At 42.8% G+C, this 17491-nt stretch overlaps 1 protein-coding gene across 1 annotated transcript in view; it reads right to left on the bottom strand.

Annotated features, from left to right (window-relative positions):
- The window catches only part of cyth3b (cytohesin 3b), a 44275-nt gene extending 26784 nt beyond the window's left edge, over positions 1-17491 (bottom strand). The window contains exon 1 of the mRNA XM_085784295.1: positions 17105-17491. Within this exon, the coding sequence (XP_085640421.1) occupies positions 17105-17123 (19 nt within the window). The 5' untranslated portion in view covers positions 17124-17491. The remainder of the gene's footprint in view (positions 1-17104) is intronic.

The raw sequence follows: 17491 nt of genomic DNA, 5'->3' as shown, positions 1-17491 counted from the left end.
CTACACTTAATGTTAAAGGGATAGTAGCATTTTTTTTAAAGTGGGTTTGTATGATCTACAAATAGCCCCTAAGTACTTTAATTGCAGTAGAAGACTCTCTGCACTCCTCCCGTTAGCAACGCCAGCCCATAATAGCCCTGCCCGGAGATTTACAACATACATTGTTGTGAATGGACCCAAAGAAACGGCCTATTTTCGTGGCCTAAAAGAGGTTTTACCTGAAAAAAAAATACACAGTTCCATTGTTCACTATAATATAATTTTTTCCAGCCCTTCAAAGTGCAGGAAAAACACAGTTTTTATTAGGACCTAACCAACTGCTGATCGCCGGGCGCTAACCCTGGGCGGAGGGATACGTGAGTTGGTTAGGTCCAAATAAAAACTGTGTTTTTCCTGCACTTTGAGGGTCTGGAAAAAATTATATTATAGCGAACAATGGAACTGTGTATTTTTTTTCACGTAAAACCTCTTTTAGGCCGTGAAAATAGGCCGTTTCTTTGGGTCCATTCACAACAATGTATGTTGTAAATCTCTGGGCAGGGCTATTATGGGCTGGCGTTGCTAACGGGAGGAGTGCAGAGAGTCTTCTACTGCAATTAAAGTACTTAGGGGCTATTTGTAGATCATACAACCCCACTTTTAAAAAAAATGCTACTATCCCTTTAAGTCAGGGGATCACCTACGATCCCTCCAGTAGATGTTGAGATATTTCACAGGATAAGTACAATAGCAAGAGGAAGTCACAGTATCACTAAAGTCATTAGAATTGCCTTGGGCCATGTTGTTAGTGTTGCTAAAAACAAAGGATTGAAAAGTTTCACCATCATCTGGAGATGTAGACAACACTTCCTACGTCTTTTCAGGAAGAGGTGATACTCGTCCTTCCTGAAAAGTCTATCAGCTTTGTAAACAGCAATCTTGGGAAATGCATTATACTATTAATTTGTTTCTGTTTGATTTTTTTTTTTTTTTTTTCAATATGTCAATTTTTTATCAGCTAGTGTCCCAGAAAGGCCTGTCAAATGTAAATAAATTACCCCCTTTCAACTGTTTGTTCGCCTCAAAGAAATCACTGAACGTTTTCCAAGTCTCCCGCAGTCACTTGTTGTTAGCTCTCATCTCCGAAGAGACATCCGCAACACTCCCTTTATTAAAATTACAACAAAAATCAGAGGTTACATCAAACGCTGTCGTTTGAATCTTCAAAGCCTCAAAGACTCTACAACACAGTCCCTTCATTTCATTTCATTTATTGATTTATTGAGTTGGGACAATGCACATTCATCAACATTGATGCATTAAGCAACAGTGTAAATGCGCCGGACTTAGCATAACTGCTAAATTTCAGCATAACTGCAAAATTTCAGCCTTGAAGCAAGACTGTCTCTTCACAAAACCCACTAGTTACCGTCTCTAATTCATTACGGGTGCCGTGTCGACAAATTTCACTCTTAAAAAAACATTTCCTCTTCCTGTCGAATTTGAAACGCTGCCTTTGATTGGTTTATTTTCGGGCCATCATGTGTCATAATGTCCGACAAATTAGTTGAGTGGTTTTGGCAGCAGGATCCTGCGCTCAATTACAAGCGTGACAGTGAGTGGAGATGAGACGGTCTTTCATTAGGTTTGTTGATCTTACCTCACGTGTCATTTCCAATACAACAAAATACAAGATCATTCCTTCGAAATGATTTCTTTTCCCTCTGAAACTGATTTCCTACACAGTTCTGCGACTGATAGATGATCGGACCGTCTGCCTGTCTGCCACGTTTTCTTATCTTATCATGCAGTGTCCGTCCTTCTCAAACTTTTGCAGACAGCGCCGAAATTTGAAATAAGAGATCTTTCTTGACAGCCGGCCATTTAACCCATCTGTAGCCTCACAGTGATGGTCAGGCCTTGCCTCGTCTCTCAGCCCTATTGTACATAATGTTCACTGTAATCTCACACTGTCTAGACAAAGATCTTTCTTAATTGACCAAGGATTCGACTGTTACACAATAACACCCACTCAAAAGTCAAGACGTCTGCATGTGTGGGGCCAAACTAAACCCTGAGGAATTCTTTGTTGCAGGGCACACAGTCCTATCTGTGGAGATGGCAGTGATGCCAATAGCAGCAGTCTCTACACAGCGTTGCGTTTTCCTACCACCATGCACGACTAATCACAGGACAACCTGATTACTGGATAAGCTTACGACTCTATAAAGTTCCTCTTAGAAACTCAATAGTGAGTCTGAGAAAATCCCAATAAAATCTAGTTCCCGATCTGGAAGTCAGCTCTCACCCTGGGCCTCACAAGATAAATCGCAAGGGACAGATTATTATTAATAAGGGGGAAAAAAGGAGAAAACACATTACTGCTACACCGGATCAGTTTTATTTTTAGCCATAATGCTCCATTGGCCGGACCGTCACTGGCTTGAGCTGAAATAGCTCAACAACTATTTGATGGATTGCCATGAGATTTAGCACACACATCTATGTTTCCTTGAGGATAAACTAAAATAACTTTCATCCAGCGCCAAAACATCAGATCAAGATTTCCATACTTTTATTTATGACTGAATACCTGCAAGGGTAATGACATTAGCTGTATTTCGTGTTTCCTGGTAGTTCGCAAAACCTTGCTCATTTAGGAAAACTATGGCATGTCAAAAATTGGCCTTGGATTTTTTTTCTATGGGTGACAAATTAATTGTGATAATATTAAAGCAGAAGTAAGCGATATTTTTGTGTTAATATAAGTCTAAAATAGTTATATCTTCCGACAGCAATCACTTACATAGAGTGTTTGGTCTGAAACACGGGTCTGTCATTCCCTCTGCTCTGAGCCCAGGAGAAAACTTTTCTCGTATCCTACAAGTTTTATCCAATGAGGAGAGAGAACGGCATGAAGGGCTGTATGTGCAGCCAAGGGATGCGCCTGAATGTGGTGACGTAGGGACGAGGACCAATAGATCCATGACGAGGGCGGGGGCTGCTAACTCCATCGGCTGACAAGACGTTATGGTGCGTTCAAGGAAACTCGTAACTCGTGTTTTTCCGACCTGTGAAGTCGTACCAGTTCGATCTGGTACGAGTTCACGGGTCGGAAGTTACGAGTGGCCGTTATAGTGACTTTCACAGGTAAAACAGGTCGGAAAAACACGAGTGGATTGCCTGGAACGCTACAAAGTCGTAAGTCGTGACTTGAAGCTGTAATTTACGGTTTCAAAAGCCTGCCTGGAACGCAGCATTAGCCAAAACGACCGGATCGCTTACTTCTGCTTTAACTGTGGTCAAATTTACTTCACATTAACTAGTCATAATTAATACCCTAAACAATACAGCTGGTTGGGAGTGAAGCAGGCTTCTCAGTTGTTGAGTTGTTTAGTTTGTCAGTACATAACAGGCCTCCAGAAACTTTTAGGAGAGCCCCAGTAAGGACCACCACAGTCCGGTTTGACTCCGGAAACAGTCGTGTCTCTTCCGCCCACTGTCTGATACTGGGGGCTCGGAGCAGGCAAGAACTGTCTTGCACGTGACTGAAAGACAAACACTACGGAGGAGGAGGAGGAGGAGGAGGCAGCACAGGCTGTTTATATTGGGCTCAGGCCTTGAATCTGGAAAAGAGTGGTGCAGAGATACACGATAGATAGAGAGAAAGAGAAAGAAAAGGAGGCAGGACAATGAAGAGACGCTCCAGCTGCCAAATAGGAATCTACTTCTACTTTTGTTGTTCCAAGACAGCAGGAAAGAGAAGAGGCGGCGGAGGAGGAGGAGAAAAAAGAGAAGGGGGAAAGAGTTCACGACAGACTTAAAACCTGAGCCAGTATTTCTTTATTACACAAAATATGTGGGTGGTTCAGGTCAGACCATCGCTCTTTCCCAGGTTCTGTGTTAAGGGGTTTTCCAGATTATGAGCCTCTGCTCTGCGCAGAGGAGCCCTTTCTTTAGCCACTTATCTGAAATCTCACTAGTTTATTAGAAGTAAACATGAGTTCTGACTCTTGCATCATCACCACAGAGGAACAGATTCTTGTTATTCCTACAGAAGTAGATGAAAGTCAGTTAAAATCAGCTGGGATAACCTTGATTGTGCATGCAGCCCTGTTGGCCTTAGCATCGCATTAATAGTCAAATTCATTCATCCATGCAACGTAAAAAGTTATATTTATATTATGCCTAGTGGTTTTGCTCAATATCGCTCTGGAGGAAATGGAATAGTTGGGTGGATTACGCCCACTTGCAATGTTTTTCCCCATTTGAGTGGGCGTATAAAAGAGCTTTGGTCAACATTAGGGAAAGATGATGATTTTCCTTTCATATAGAGAGCAAACATGTCCTGTCCCATATTACTGCTGAGTTTATTAACCATTACTTTAACCTTCACTATGATCACCATCAACATTTTCTGACTTTGAAGATACATTCATACACATTTACTCATTAGAATATTTTCCAAAAATGAGGACAGCATTGTATTTTTGAAATGAATTTCCTAGCAGTATATTCACAATTTTCAGTAACATTGATCCATTTGTAAACTATGTAGCTGCACAACAAAGACCAGCTGAAGGTTGATAATCTTCCCCATGGAAATACTATGAATGACACTGCACCAATAATACTGAGTCAATACAGAGTTATTTTAGAAATCATTTTAATTTGCTAAAGATCAATTTGGCATGGGTCAATAATCAGTCACATACTGCAACGTCTATCATCCTTGAAGTGCTATGATCAATATTTGTGAACACGATGATGTTAATATAGTTGGTCAAAAATAATGAACCAACAGAAGCTCCCTTTAACTTTACAGAGCATTGACCTGCTAAGCACCAACCAGCACAGAGGAACAGATGCTGAATAACTAATAATTATTTTAGTAGAGCATTTGTAGCAGCTAAGGAGCTAGTTGTTTTCTTTAAAGGTTGGTTGAGACCAAATACAGAGCTACAAGAGAGAGAATACTGGACAAGAAACATGAGCCCAAACTGTATCTGCATGGAAAAAAACAAAAAAAAACACTTAAAAGTTGATGATTTCTTAAATGTTCACAGTAAAAAAAGGGTTGTGACAGCACTCACTTTCAGTTAAACACTTTTTAATTCATAAAAACTGCTCGGCAGCAAGAAACGGACGCATTTCGGCAATCAGCCGTCCTCAGCGTTACCAGGTCAGTGGGTGTGTCCACTATTTAACACAGCTAAAGCCAGCTGATTCCAATCTCCATTCACGTACATAGACACAACATTTATAGGCTAAATACTGTATTGAAACAGTCAAAAAATGTCAGAAAATATTATACAGAAAAATGAAGAACATTATCATGTCTCGAGCAGTGGTTGCACCACATTTGTTTGTCACCAACCTTTATCTACGAGGTTACTATACAGACCCATGTGTGTTCTTTCTATTACTGTCTAGGATATAGGTCTAATAGGATCAAACAGTAGGGACAAGTGTTGTTGTCACATTCACAACTTGTCGATTGTGTTGCATGTTTTTTACATGATAATGTATAATATTTTCTGTATAATTTTCTGTATAATATTTTCTGACATTTTTTGACTGTTTCAATACAGTAATTAGCCTATAAATGTTCTGTGTATGTACGTGAATGGTGATTGGAATCAGCTGGCTTTAGCTGTGTTAAATAGTGGACACACCCACTGACCTGGTAACGCTGAGGACAGCTGATTGCCGAAACGCGTCCGTTTCTTGCTGCCGAGCAGTTTTTATGAATTAAAAAGTGTTTAACTGAAAGCGAGTGCTGTCACAACCTTTTTTTACTTTGATTTTTTCGGACTGGCACCCGATTTACTTGTTCATACGTGGAGTTGAGCACGCCAAGTCTGCTGATTTCTTAAATGTTCACAACTTGTTTCTTTTGCGCCACAGTTATTGAAGGATACCGCCAAACTACTGTACAAAGAAAACACTGCTTTCTACTTTTAGCCTCCAGGATGACATTAAGAGTGCACCACGGATTAAAATTTAAAAATGTTCTTGTAACTAAATGCTTCTTTGCCAGAAGGTTTTCAAATGCGCAGTATATACTAGGCCCACTCATTATTTCATCACGAATTAGGCTACATGAAATTGCTCTTCACTCATGCTTACAGTCAATGAACTGGAGTCACACATGCGGAAAATCTGATGTGAAACAGATATGAAAATAGCGCCTGGCCAGACGCAACATCGGTATCCTGAACTTCCTCTTCACTGTACAACTGCCTAAAGTGTTTTCCGTGTCACACATATGAATATCAAGTGTTCTCATCTAACTGAAAGTTAGCGGGTGGGTTCCCTCTTCCTGTAAGGCACTTTGCATGGACAGGGATGTGCTGGAAAACCATTGTTTTACCATGAAGCTAACACATGTATGGCCTCTTGACTGCCTGCAGGGATGTGTGACGGACACACGTCTCCCGGGAGCTTCAGAAGCTGAGAGCTGCTGATGTTTTTTCTTTTTTCTTTTTTCTTTTCCAATATAACTGACATTTCCCTGAGGTGAAAACAATAATTACTCATTGTTGCACAGGTATTGTCTTGACACTTGAGTACATGTATGAGGAGATTAATCAGGGAGCATTTGCATCAGCTTCCTCTGATCACATTATAGTCCAGTCATTTTACGAGAAAACGTTGAACAAATTGCAACAGAAGCAAACTCAACTGATTTTGTATCCTCAACATGTCCTGAGTGAGGGAAAAAAAGCCCCGAAGAATCCCATTAGGGGAAAGTTTAGAAAAAGACCCAAATATAGCCCATTCATACGCCTATTAATTATTTTTCTCACGTGAATAGGGTAACATTTTTAACCTTTAGATATCTCCATGAAAATTACTGAATTGATTACTTCCATTAAGAAAAACAAAAAATTTATTACAAGTTTTTTGAAATTCTTTGTTAACATGAGCAAATTTGCATAAACTTGCATAAATTCCACAGTTTTGACAGCACATGTGTACATAAAGGTGCTGTGGTGGTACCGGCATGAAAATTGGAATGAGTTGACTCCAGAGGTTCATAAAGGGACCTGTGTATTGTTTTGAAATTTCGGACCAAGTCACGGAGTTTACTTTCACCTTCGTCAGCTTTCCAACTGTAGCTTTAATGAGCTAGGGCGCTATGGGCTACCATGTAAAACGAGTGCTTCCTGCAGCGACGGATTCTTGAAAAATTGCAGTCATCTTGAAATTTAAAGTGGTTTCTTGTCGGTTGACCGATGGAGTCAAGTCATTCCAATTTTCATGCCGGTACCACTACTTTATATATACATGTGCCGTCAAAACGGTGGAATTCATGCAAATTTTTGCAAATTTTCTCATGTTAACAAAGAATTTCAAAAAACTTGTAATACATTTTTTGTTTGTTTTAATGTAAGTAATCAACTCAGTAATTTTCATGGAGATATCTAAAGGTTAAAAATTTTGCCCTATTCACGTGAGAAAATTAATTAATAGGCGTATGAATGGGCTATATTTGGGTCAAAACTTTCCCCTGATGGGATTCTTCAGGGCTTTTTTTCCCTCACTCAGGACATGTTGAGGATACAAAATCAGTTGAGTTTGATTCTGTTGCAATTTGTTTAACGTTGACCCCTTTTTTAGCTTAAAATTACTGGACTATTATTATCTTATTAAGAGACAACAGCAAAAATACAAAGACCCTGTCTTCAAGGTTGGCCGTGCTGCACCAGCTGATGACAGAAATCCAACATGACAGAGGTCAACCAAGAGATTAAAAACATGTGTGGAGGAATTTGTGCCCAAGAGCTATTGTAAATCACTCACCTTCTGATAAACCCTCGGGACCACTGTGTGTGTGTGTGTGTGCATGTGTGTGTGTGTGTGTGTGCGTGTGTGTGTGTGTCACAGTGGTCATGACCCAGTCAAAGCCACAGTGGATTATCAATCATACCTGATCATCATCTATGGCAGCGATGACATTGATGCATCATGAGTTTTGTGTCGTGGGTGTGAGAATGTGGATGGGGAGAGAAAGTGTAAGTGTAAGCGTGTGAGTGTGTGTGTGAGTGTGTGTGTGCGTGCTCATAACATTATGGGATGTAGGGAAAGCACCTCAAGTATAGACATGTGTCAAGTCACCACTGTGCCTGTGTGGAACGACACAGTTACGGTACGGTGGTGGCCCTTCTGGATCCTGTCACCCTGACCTGCGGTGTCAAGGCCGCTCATTTTTATATTCCACAGCCGCCTGCCGTGCACTGAAGCAACAACAACCATCCTATCTCTGCAAACAATTGAACAATTCAGGGGTCAGGGCAAAGGAAAGGAGCCCAAAAATGAGGAGTGTGGGGCAAAAAATACTGATGATACTACAAATCATATGACAGACGGTGGCCAGGAATAGAAAACACAAGGGAAGGCCTCGCTCTTTTTCCGCTCTTCTTTTTTTTTTCAGGGCTGCTTTTTTGTCACGGTTGAATCCTGTTTATACAGTATCTACTGTACATGTGTGTGTGTGTGTGTGTGTGTGTGTGTGTGTGTTGTCCAGCTCACCAATAGGGAAGTGACAGCCAGCGGCCCCAGCCCCTGACCTATAATCCACTAACTGTCATCCATATCCCTCCCCACTTGATCTCCTCCATTTGTCTACGCATGAAGAGGACTTGCAGCAGTCCACACTAATCCTCTGTGTGAGAATGCATACACACCATATAAAGAGATACACACACACTCACAGTCACGTGTGCACATCCATTCCACACACATTCATATATACACACACACACGCCTCCACAAGCGAAATAGTGGAAGTAGAGAGAGCCATGAGGTATACACAGCTGGGCTGAGCCTTGCACCACTAACCTACTTTAAGCATCTGACTCTACACACGGCGTCGACTGCAGCATCCGCCTCCCCATCAGTCTCTCTTTGAATCTGTGCCACTGCTGCACGTCTTCATCTCCATCTCCCTCTCCTAAACATACACAAACCAACTTAAGATGCAAACACACTGTCACAAGCACACACACACACACACACACACACACACACACACACACAGACAAATGTATACACACTGACGGGTTGCTGGAGAAACAGTGTGTCACGTAATCATCCATTTCTCATTTCTCAGAGACAAACGAAGTGCCACGGAGCTGATGATGAGGGGACGCGGGGAGGGAAAGACTACACAACTAGGGATGTCACGATTGTAAATGTTCTTGGTACGATTATTGTCAGAGAAATAATCACGGTACTACGATTATCACGATTATTATGCACTAATTAATTTCACAACCGTATGAATGTGTAAAATCAAATATAGTCAAAATATAACTACATTACTCACTGTTTACACAAAATATTTCAAGTATCTATTAATGTATGACCAATTCTTAATCCCCAGGGGAAACATTTGAAATATTCATATAGGTCATAAATTGTCATCTATACCAAATGTTTGCGTTTATTTTAATCGTTTTTTGTTTTGTTTTGCTTTATGTTTTTATTATAAATGACACACTAACATTTAAATTCCTACCAATTCAATGTTACGTTAGATAAATGGACCAGTATCTGAGCATTTACCTTTATTTTTGCGCACATCTGCCAATATGGTTCCAACATCAAATTTTTGTGAAAGTGGCGTTTAATACCACGATTAATTGTGAAAACAAGTAATCGTGACATCCCTATACACAACTGCAACAACCTCAGCCTTCCTCGCAGCACCAGTGGCGCAGTCACAGCTCATCCTCTGCCTCTATGAAAGAAGAATTAATTTTGCATGATGCAGCAGCATCTTACAGAAAAAAGAGTGAGTGAGACTATGGAGCGAGCAAAGACCGAGGATGTGCTGTAGTAGTTTACTGACACGTTGACCCCCCTAAGTGAGTCAGTGAGTGTTACAAATCCCTCTTTAAAAGCTAAGTTGGCATCGGAGTGGCAGTGCCACGAGCCCCAGGGGGGAGACGAGAGGGCCGTAAGAGGCTGGAGGCTGGCCAGATGCTCTGTATACACACACACACACACACACACATAGAGTAGAGATGTCCAATAGAAGTGTGGACTACGGAGCTGAAAGGTGCACTACTAGAGAAAAGGTTTTGTGAGCCTGGTTTCGATCAGAATCAGAATAATCCAAGTCAACTCTGAGTTGAATGCAGTTTGAAGACTTGACTACATGTAGTGGGGGAGATCTGGAGGAGTGGGGGTGGGAGGTGGGGGGCTTTTGTACTTTCATGTTGTCATGTGGTTGTAGTACCCGCTGTTTCTTACCTATTTATATTTTTATACTCAGCATTTTCTTACACACTCCTTTAGAACCAGGAGAAATACATTATTCACATCCTCTGAGGTTCAACTTGGATGTTTCTCAACTAATGGTGTGAATCTCCAGTGTTTAGGGGGCAGGCCTTGGGATCTTATATTCTATTTGGGCTTAGCAAATGGACATGAAAAGACACAATAGGATGTATACACATTTCACAGAATGACAATGTGACGTATAACGAATAAATCTAACTGCAGTTTTGTTTGTTGCTTGCTTGAAATTGGCGTAAATCTGATGACAGAGATAGAGATTGGTGTTTCTATATATTCATGTAATGCAATGACTTCATGCAATGTCATGAGGTCACAGATCAAAGTCAAATATAGATTTGTTGAACGTCTTTAAAAGCACCCACTGAATGAAATGATAATCTGTACATCTGTTTTAAAAATCACAGCTGCGCTTATAGTATTTCTTGGGGAGAAAAGTTCAGGACGTTGGAGTGTGTTGTGTTTTCATAGTGTGAAGCACTGGACGTTACTGGCAGTCAGAGAGGGATACACCTTTTTCCTGCATCTTCTGCAGGTTAAACAATCTTTGTTCGCTTACATAATTGTTCCAACAACTCCCTTTTTCCTGCCCACTCTGCTCGGCCCTCTCTTTCCTTTCCGACAGACCTGAACCCCTCTCACATACACACACACACACACACACACAGACACACACCCTCGCACATGCTTAAATAGAAGCTATGAACCCAGACTCCCACAAAGGCCCAAGTGGAGCTGGACGTTTTTCGCCTGAAATTCACTTCAGCACACAGCTTCAGGCCCCTGGGACCTTTGGCACGCTCCGATTTTTGCTCCCAAAGAGAAGAAAAATAGCGCGATTTGCCTCGCGTCTCTCCTGCACAAGCCCCCTGATGGTCTTAATGTTACAAATACAGATCCCAATCTGTGACTCTGTTGAGCAGTAGACCTGCACAGCGCTGTCTGTTAGATGAAGATGTAACGGGATACTTTTTGAAAAGCCCCTGCATGTGTGCTTCTCCTCTTCTGCTGAGTCTTGCCATTTATAAAACGACTTCAAACCCTGTACTTTTTTTTTTTCAACCCTAAAGAAACAACGTGGCGGTCCAAGAGGATTGGCACTCATGACTCAGGTTCACTTGAAACTTAGATCTTACTGATGTGAGTAGATCATGAACAGAAGCAACCCAAATCCAGGAAGTTGACTTCCATATGGGTCAGTCCGCCGTAATGGGTGTTGAATCCAACTTAAACCACCGAAGGGATGTCACGAGTAAATGCAATGTGCTATCTGATAGTCTGGGAGGCCAAACTCAACAAGGGCCCTCTGTGTGCACTGAGCCGTTTGTCAGAAGATGAAACACGCACACAGACTTCAGCCTAAACAGTAACGTTAAAGGCACATGCAGAAGTCTCCTCTCAAAGCAGTTGCTGAGCCGTGCTGAGCTGGGCCACTTGTGTGTGTGTGTGTGTGTGTGACCGCCAGCGTGTGTGAGCAGCGAGGGCGCACAGCAGTCACAACAGAGAAAGCACACACTCTTTAACAGAGATGAGTCACACTGGTGGGAGCGAATGAGTCTGAGAGATGTTCCCTTTAATATAAAACTATCTTAAAATACAGGGGAAACACTATCACGTGCAAGCCGAACATACAAACAGACACAAGTGTAAACATGGAGGAGTTGTGGTTTTACAAGGGGGTTCTTCACAAAAAACTATTGGATTATTTCCTTTCTGTTTTTATTGTCTTGCCTTAAGCAATAATTTGATAGTTCAAACTACCAAATGTCAGAAAATAATGCCAAATCACAATTTTTCACAGCCAAAGATGTGATTTAAATCAGAACGAAGCAGCAGAGGTCTTCACATGTGAGAAAACCTGAACCGGCAAAAGTTTGGCATCGACACTTTATACATGACAGAAAATATTAATTGATATTTAAATTGTTCAACTGTTTATTTTATTGTTGATAACAAAAAAATAATAATAATGAAGAAGAAGCCAACTTCAGGTCTCGGTTTTAGGTTCATACATAACAGCCAGGTGGTAACTAGTCCATCACCCTCAGCTGCACAGGGGAAACAGATCTCACAAATAAACCTGTGAGAAACACAAAGGACAGTTTGACTGATGTCCATAGAGCAAAGATAGGAAAACAGCAGCCGATAAACTAAATGCTAAAAAGTTGTTGATGGCAGGCTGTGTCTCATGAATTATACATTAAAGTGGAGATAACTCATACAGAACGCTGTATAGATCGCCCCTATCCCTCTGCTGGCCCCTGACATCCTGCAAGCCCCTCAGGTTCTTCACCGTCACACAGGCTGCATGCAGACCCTTTGGTGCCTGCCTGAGCCTCCACAGGCTTGAAGTAAACATCCACCACCTACTACTTTCCAGAGAGCCACAATTTTCTCTAGATATGTATGTACAGTACATGTGAACCAGGTGAGAAAGGGTCTGTGTTAAAGCAGAAGTAGGCGATCCGGTCGTTTTGGCTAATGCTGCGTTCCAGGCAGGCTTTTGAAACCGTAAATTACGGCTTCAAGTCACGACTTACGACTTTGTAGCGTTCCAGGCAACCCACTCGTGTTTTTCCGACCTGTTTTACCTGTGAAAGTCACTATAACGGCCACTCGTAACTTCCGACCCGTGAACTCGTACCAGATCGAACTGGTACGACTTCACAGGTCGGAAAAACACGAGTTACGGGTTGCCTTGAACGCACCACAACTTCTTGTCAGCCGACGGAGTTAGCAGCCCCCGCCCTCGTCATGGATCTATTGGTCCTCGTCCCTACGTCACCACATTCAGGCGCATCCCTTGGCTGCACACACAGCCCTTCATGCCGTTCTCTCTCCTCATTGGATAAAACTTGTAGGATACAAGAAAAGTTTTCTCCTCGGCTCAGAGCAGAGCAGAGTGACTGAGAGACCTGTGTTTCGGTCCAAACACTCTATGTAAGTGATTGCTGTAGGAAGATATAACTATTTAAGACTTATATTAACACAAAAATATTGCTTACTTCTGCTTTAAATCTGGATAGGACTAAGAGGTGCGTACTATTAAAGCATGACTATGCTCCAAGACGCTCCTCTCTTAGCCACTTGACAGCATGTGAGCTGTGGGGGAAAAGAAAGCAGCTGTGAATCCACTCCAAAGATAAAAAAAAAAAAAAAGAACACAGAACCTGAACATGGCAGGAAGCTGCTGCCGCTGTCCTGTGGCCGAAACATGAATGGCTCCGAGATCTCTGAGCCAGATGCGTCGTGTGCGCCTCTGTTCGCCCGAGTTGGGCCGCAGCGTGCCATAACCCCACAGACCACACACACTGGCACACACTCACACGTTGAACTGCCAAGTTTAAATGGCCGGTTTTCACAGTGTGTAAATAGAGCGGTCTGCAGCCAAATTCATCAGCCAGCGCAGGGCGTGCTATATGAGGCCGGTGTCTCTAGCATAAATGCTCTGATTCATACCATATGGGCATCACTCATGTAGTCGCCATTAAAACACACTCTACACAGCACCAAACTGACAACACTCTGCACACCCAAGCAGAGGGATCAGAGATACTGTAGGTGCACATCTGATGGAGTGTCAGAGTCAGTCATGCAGAACAAGAATGTGTTACAGTAAGCTACGCTCGGTCTGCTCGGGCAGACAGGCTTCACTGTAGCAAAGCTTTGTGGGCTCTTGTTGGCCCATTGTCCGCTGAGCCAGTGTTGTGGCAGAAGGCATTGTATTGTTGACTGTCAGGCACATCAGATGGATTACTACGGACCTATTTACTCTAAGCCTCGTACACTGAGGGCAAGTGCGCAAAGACAAGTCCCTACATTCTTGGATAAGGCCGCAGAAAACTAATTGATATGGGAAAAAAGTGCAACAATTGATAATAGAAATCGGAAGAGACTAAACACAAAGAAAGCAGTGTATACTGATACTGTATTAAATGTCTTTTTTTCTCTGAATGAGACAAGACAAAGACACTACTGTGATTGCTGTGAGGCTGTGCCTCCGCAATCAGTATATTAGGATGCATGCACACATTAAAGAGGAACTATGCAAGATTTTTTACCTTAACTATGCTACATTTTTACCTTAATTAAACAGCTTCAGAGTAATTGTGATGGTTAAATGAATGACTTGTAACTTGTAACAGGGAGAATGGAGGCTCTCTGCCACCTAGCGTCTCTTGTCCCAGCTCTCATCTCGGCGGCACCGCATCACAAACGTGCCCCATAACCCGTTATCTCTTGTTTATGACAAGCAAGACTACAAAAAATATACACATCGTAATGCGTACAGGATATATAACGTTATCCACCAGCTTAATGGATTGCTTTCTCGCCCGCTTCGTTGAAGACAAATGCACATGGCCGGGAGGAGGGTTAGCAAAACAGTGGAAAAGCGACCAAACTTGCATAGTTCCCCTTTAACAATGCTAGTAATGTTGATGTTTAACAGCCATAATACCTGAATCCGTTTGCATGTTGAACACAGAGTAGCTACAGCTCAGGCTGAATATTGGAGTGTCATTAGTTTGCAAGCCATAAACCACAGGACAGATTTGCCTCAGTGGTGATGATGCTACATGGAACATCATAGTTATTAACAATGAATCCTCAGGTGAGAGGAGGGAGATATGAACGTCTGTGACGAGTCAACCCCAGGAGGAAGTCCAATGATGACAAAATTCACAGGGGATTCTTCCTCTGGGGAGCGTGAATGTCCGTTCAGAGACCACTCACATGCAGTGAGTTAATTATGACAGAAAAAGAAGGAATTTTACTGACTGAAACTCTTCCCATACACTGGAGGATTGATATAGTGGGAGTATCTAGTCCACCACCACCACCACCACTCTCCCTGTGCGTCTGTCACTGGCAGAGCTCCATACTTCTTTTGGCCACTTTCCAACTTTGCTCCGGCATACCCCCCCCCCCCCCCCCAACCTTCCCCAACACACAAACATCTATCTCCCTTCTCCGTCTCTCTCATTCGCTCTAAGAAGTCGCGCTACTGCTGCTGCTGCTGCTGCTACTACGACTACCGCTGTGTCTCACTCTCACTCTTTGCGGTCGCACGTTCACGCCTCTCTCGCCGTCTGTGCTCCTCTGAACAAGTCTAGTATATCATTCTGTCCGCCACTTTCTGTCCCCCACTCTCACTCACTTGATTTGTGGTCTGGCAGTGTGTGTGTGTGTGTGTGTGTGTGTGTGTGTGTGTATGTGTGTGACGAATTACTGTCAGAACTAAGATGCCACCTGTCCGTCACATCACGCCAGTAATCCCAACCAGCATCATCACTCATCCTCTACTTAGTTTTTTTTTGCTACCCCTGGATTCACCAACCCTGTCTCTCTTTCCCTGTGTGTGTGTGTGTGTGTGTGTGTGTGTGTGTGTGTGTGTGTGTGTGTGTGTGTGTGTGTTCTAATAAAAAGTAGCAATTTAAAGCTGACACTAACATAAAACTAAAGAAAAAAAGAAAACAAGAAGCCTGCACCTGTTCTTTCCTGCGGCATCCAAGACACTGTTTTTTCCCCAGACAAGACAGACTATGGCATACATCACACACACACACACACACACACACACACCTGCTTAGATGCACACACACACACTTATCATTCTAGGTCATGATGCATCCGTCTGTCTATTTTCACTCCAAACAGTGCCATGAGGGGGGGAAAAGGAGAATTTCAATGTGAGTCAAAGTGTGCGTAGCTATGTGTGTTTAAATGCTCCCGGCTGTTGTGAGCTATCCCCAGGTTGGCATCACAGCACCATATGTCTGTCTGTGTGGGGCTGTGCTGACGTGTGCCACCGCTGGAGACCAGGGCCGACTGCGAACACAGCACAATGACAGCTTTATGCCTGCCTGCGTGCGTGCGTGCAGCAGCTCCAGCCAATAGTCAACATCCTGCAGCTCTGTGAGCAGCGAACATGTGGAACTCACAGCTCCACTGGATTACAGAGGTGAGACAACAACAGCGGCGGCGATGGCTCGGCACCAGCTGGGGTTGAAGAATCGTGACAAAGTTTGAGCTGTTGTTCTATTTGTGCAGGTTATTAAAGGGGCTTTGAAGAACTTAACTGATCTGTGGCGTGGGTGGGACCAGAGGAAGCCCAGGAGCCCTATCTGAGTCATAGGGTGACACCTTATCCTATGACTCAAACCTCTGGATTAGAATTAAATATCAAACAAGCAAGCAAATTAAGTTAAATCTGAGTCGCAACACATTTTTTACTCACTTTTAATAATGTTCCCTCTCAATTTTAAACTTTTTTATACCTGCCACTGTGCTGAACTCTATAGGTGGATGTACTCTGGGAGATAAAGTGTGCACTAATAACTCCATGACAACATTATAGACTCCATGTCTCATATATATATGCCTGGGTGAGAGGACCCGCTGGGCCAGAGAGACACAAGCCTCCCGCTGACAAAGGCTCAGATCAACGCAACCACCACCTGTGTGTTTATCCAGTATAACCACAAACCAGTGTATGTCGATCTGTCAACCTTAAACACACACAGGAGAGACGTCACTTAATGAAACCATCATAACAAAACAATAAAAGAGTAGGCTACTGATCTTTCAGGAGGTAACTTTATGTCAGTGACAGAAAAAGAGACCAGCGAATCAAACTCCATGCTTAGTCTGAAATGACTGAGGCCAAAGTCAGTAGAGATATCATCATCATCATCATCACCATCACCATCATCATTACACAGATAAACAGGCAGCTGGTTACAAAGGCACATGTTTCCTGGCTGGCATCTAAGTAACACCTACCTACAACACCAATCGGCGGTTTGAAATGCATTCATACCTTGGTTGTCCTCGTCCATGTCTGCAGCCGAGATATATCGAGATGCTCCCTCCACCAAAAAAAATAAATTAATAAAATAAATCGGTCACAGAAACAGAAACTTCCGCTCTGTGGGGAAAAAAAAACAAAAAAAAAACGTCTAATTTATGGCAAAATGCGCGTCTGCCTAATTTCCAGGACGCATTTGGCACACAGGTTGTCTCGCGGGCATCGTCTTCTTTTTAGGAAATGTTGTGGCCATTTACACCTCGCAGTCGCCACAAACAGTCAGTCAGTCAGTCAGTCAGTCAGTCATTCAGACAGTCGGTCGGTGAGCCCTGTGTCTGTGTGGCAGCAGCAGCAGCAGCAGCAGCGGTGTCGGTGGTGTTGGTGGTTGGTGGTGTCTTC

The sequence above is a fragment of the Trachurus japonicus genome, chromosome 8 (assembly GCF_045865225.1).
Source record: "Trachurus japonicus isolate A0001 chromosome 8, Traja_1.0".
Classification (NCBI taxonomy): Eukaryota; Metazoa; Chordata; class Actinopteri; order Carangiformes; family Carangidae; genus Trachurus; species Trachurus japonicus.
The sequence above is the reverse complement of the archived record's forward strand: the minus strand, read 5'-3'. Positions and strand labels throughout refer to the sequence as shown.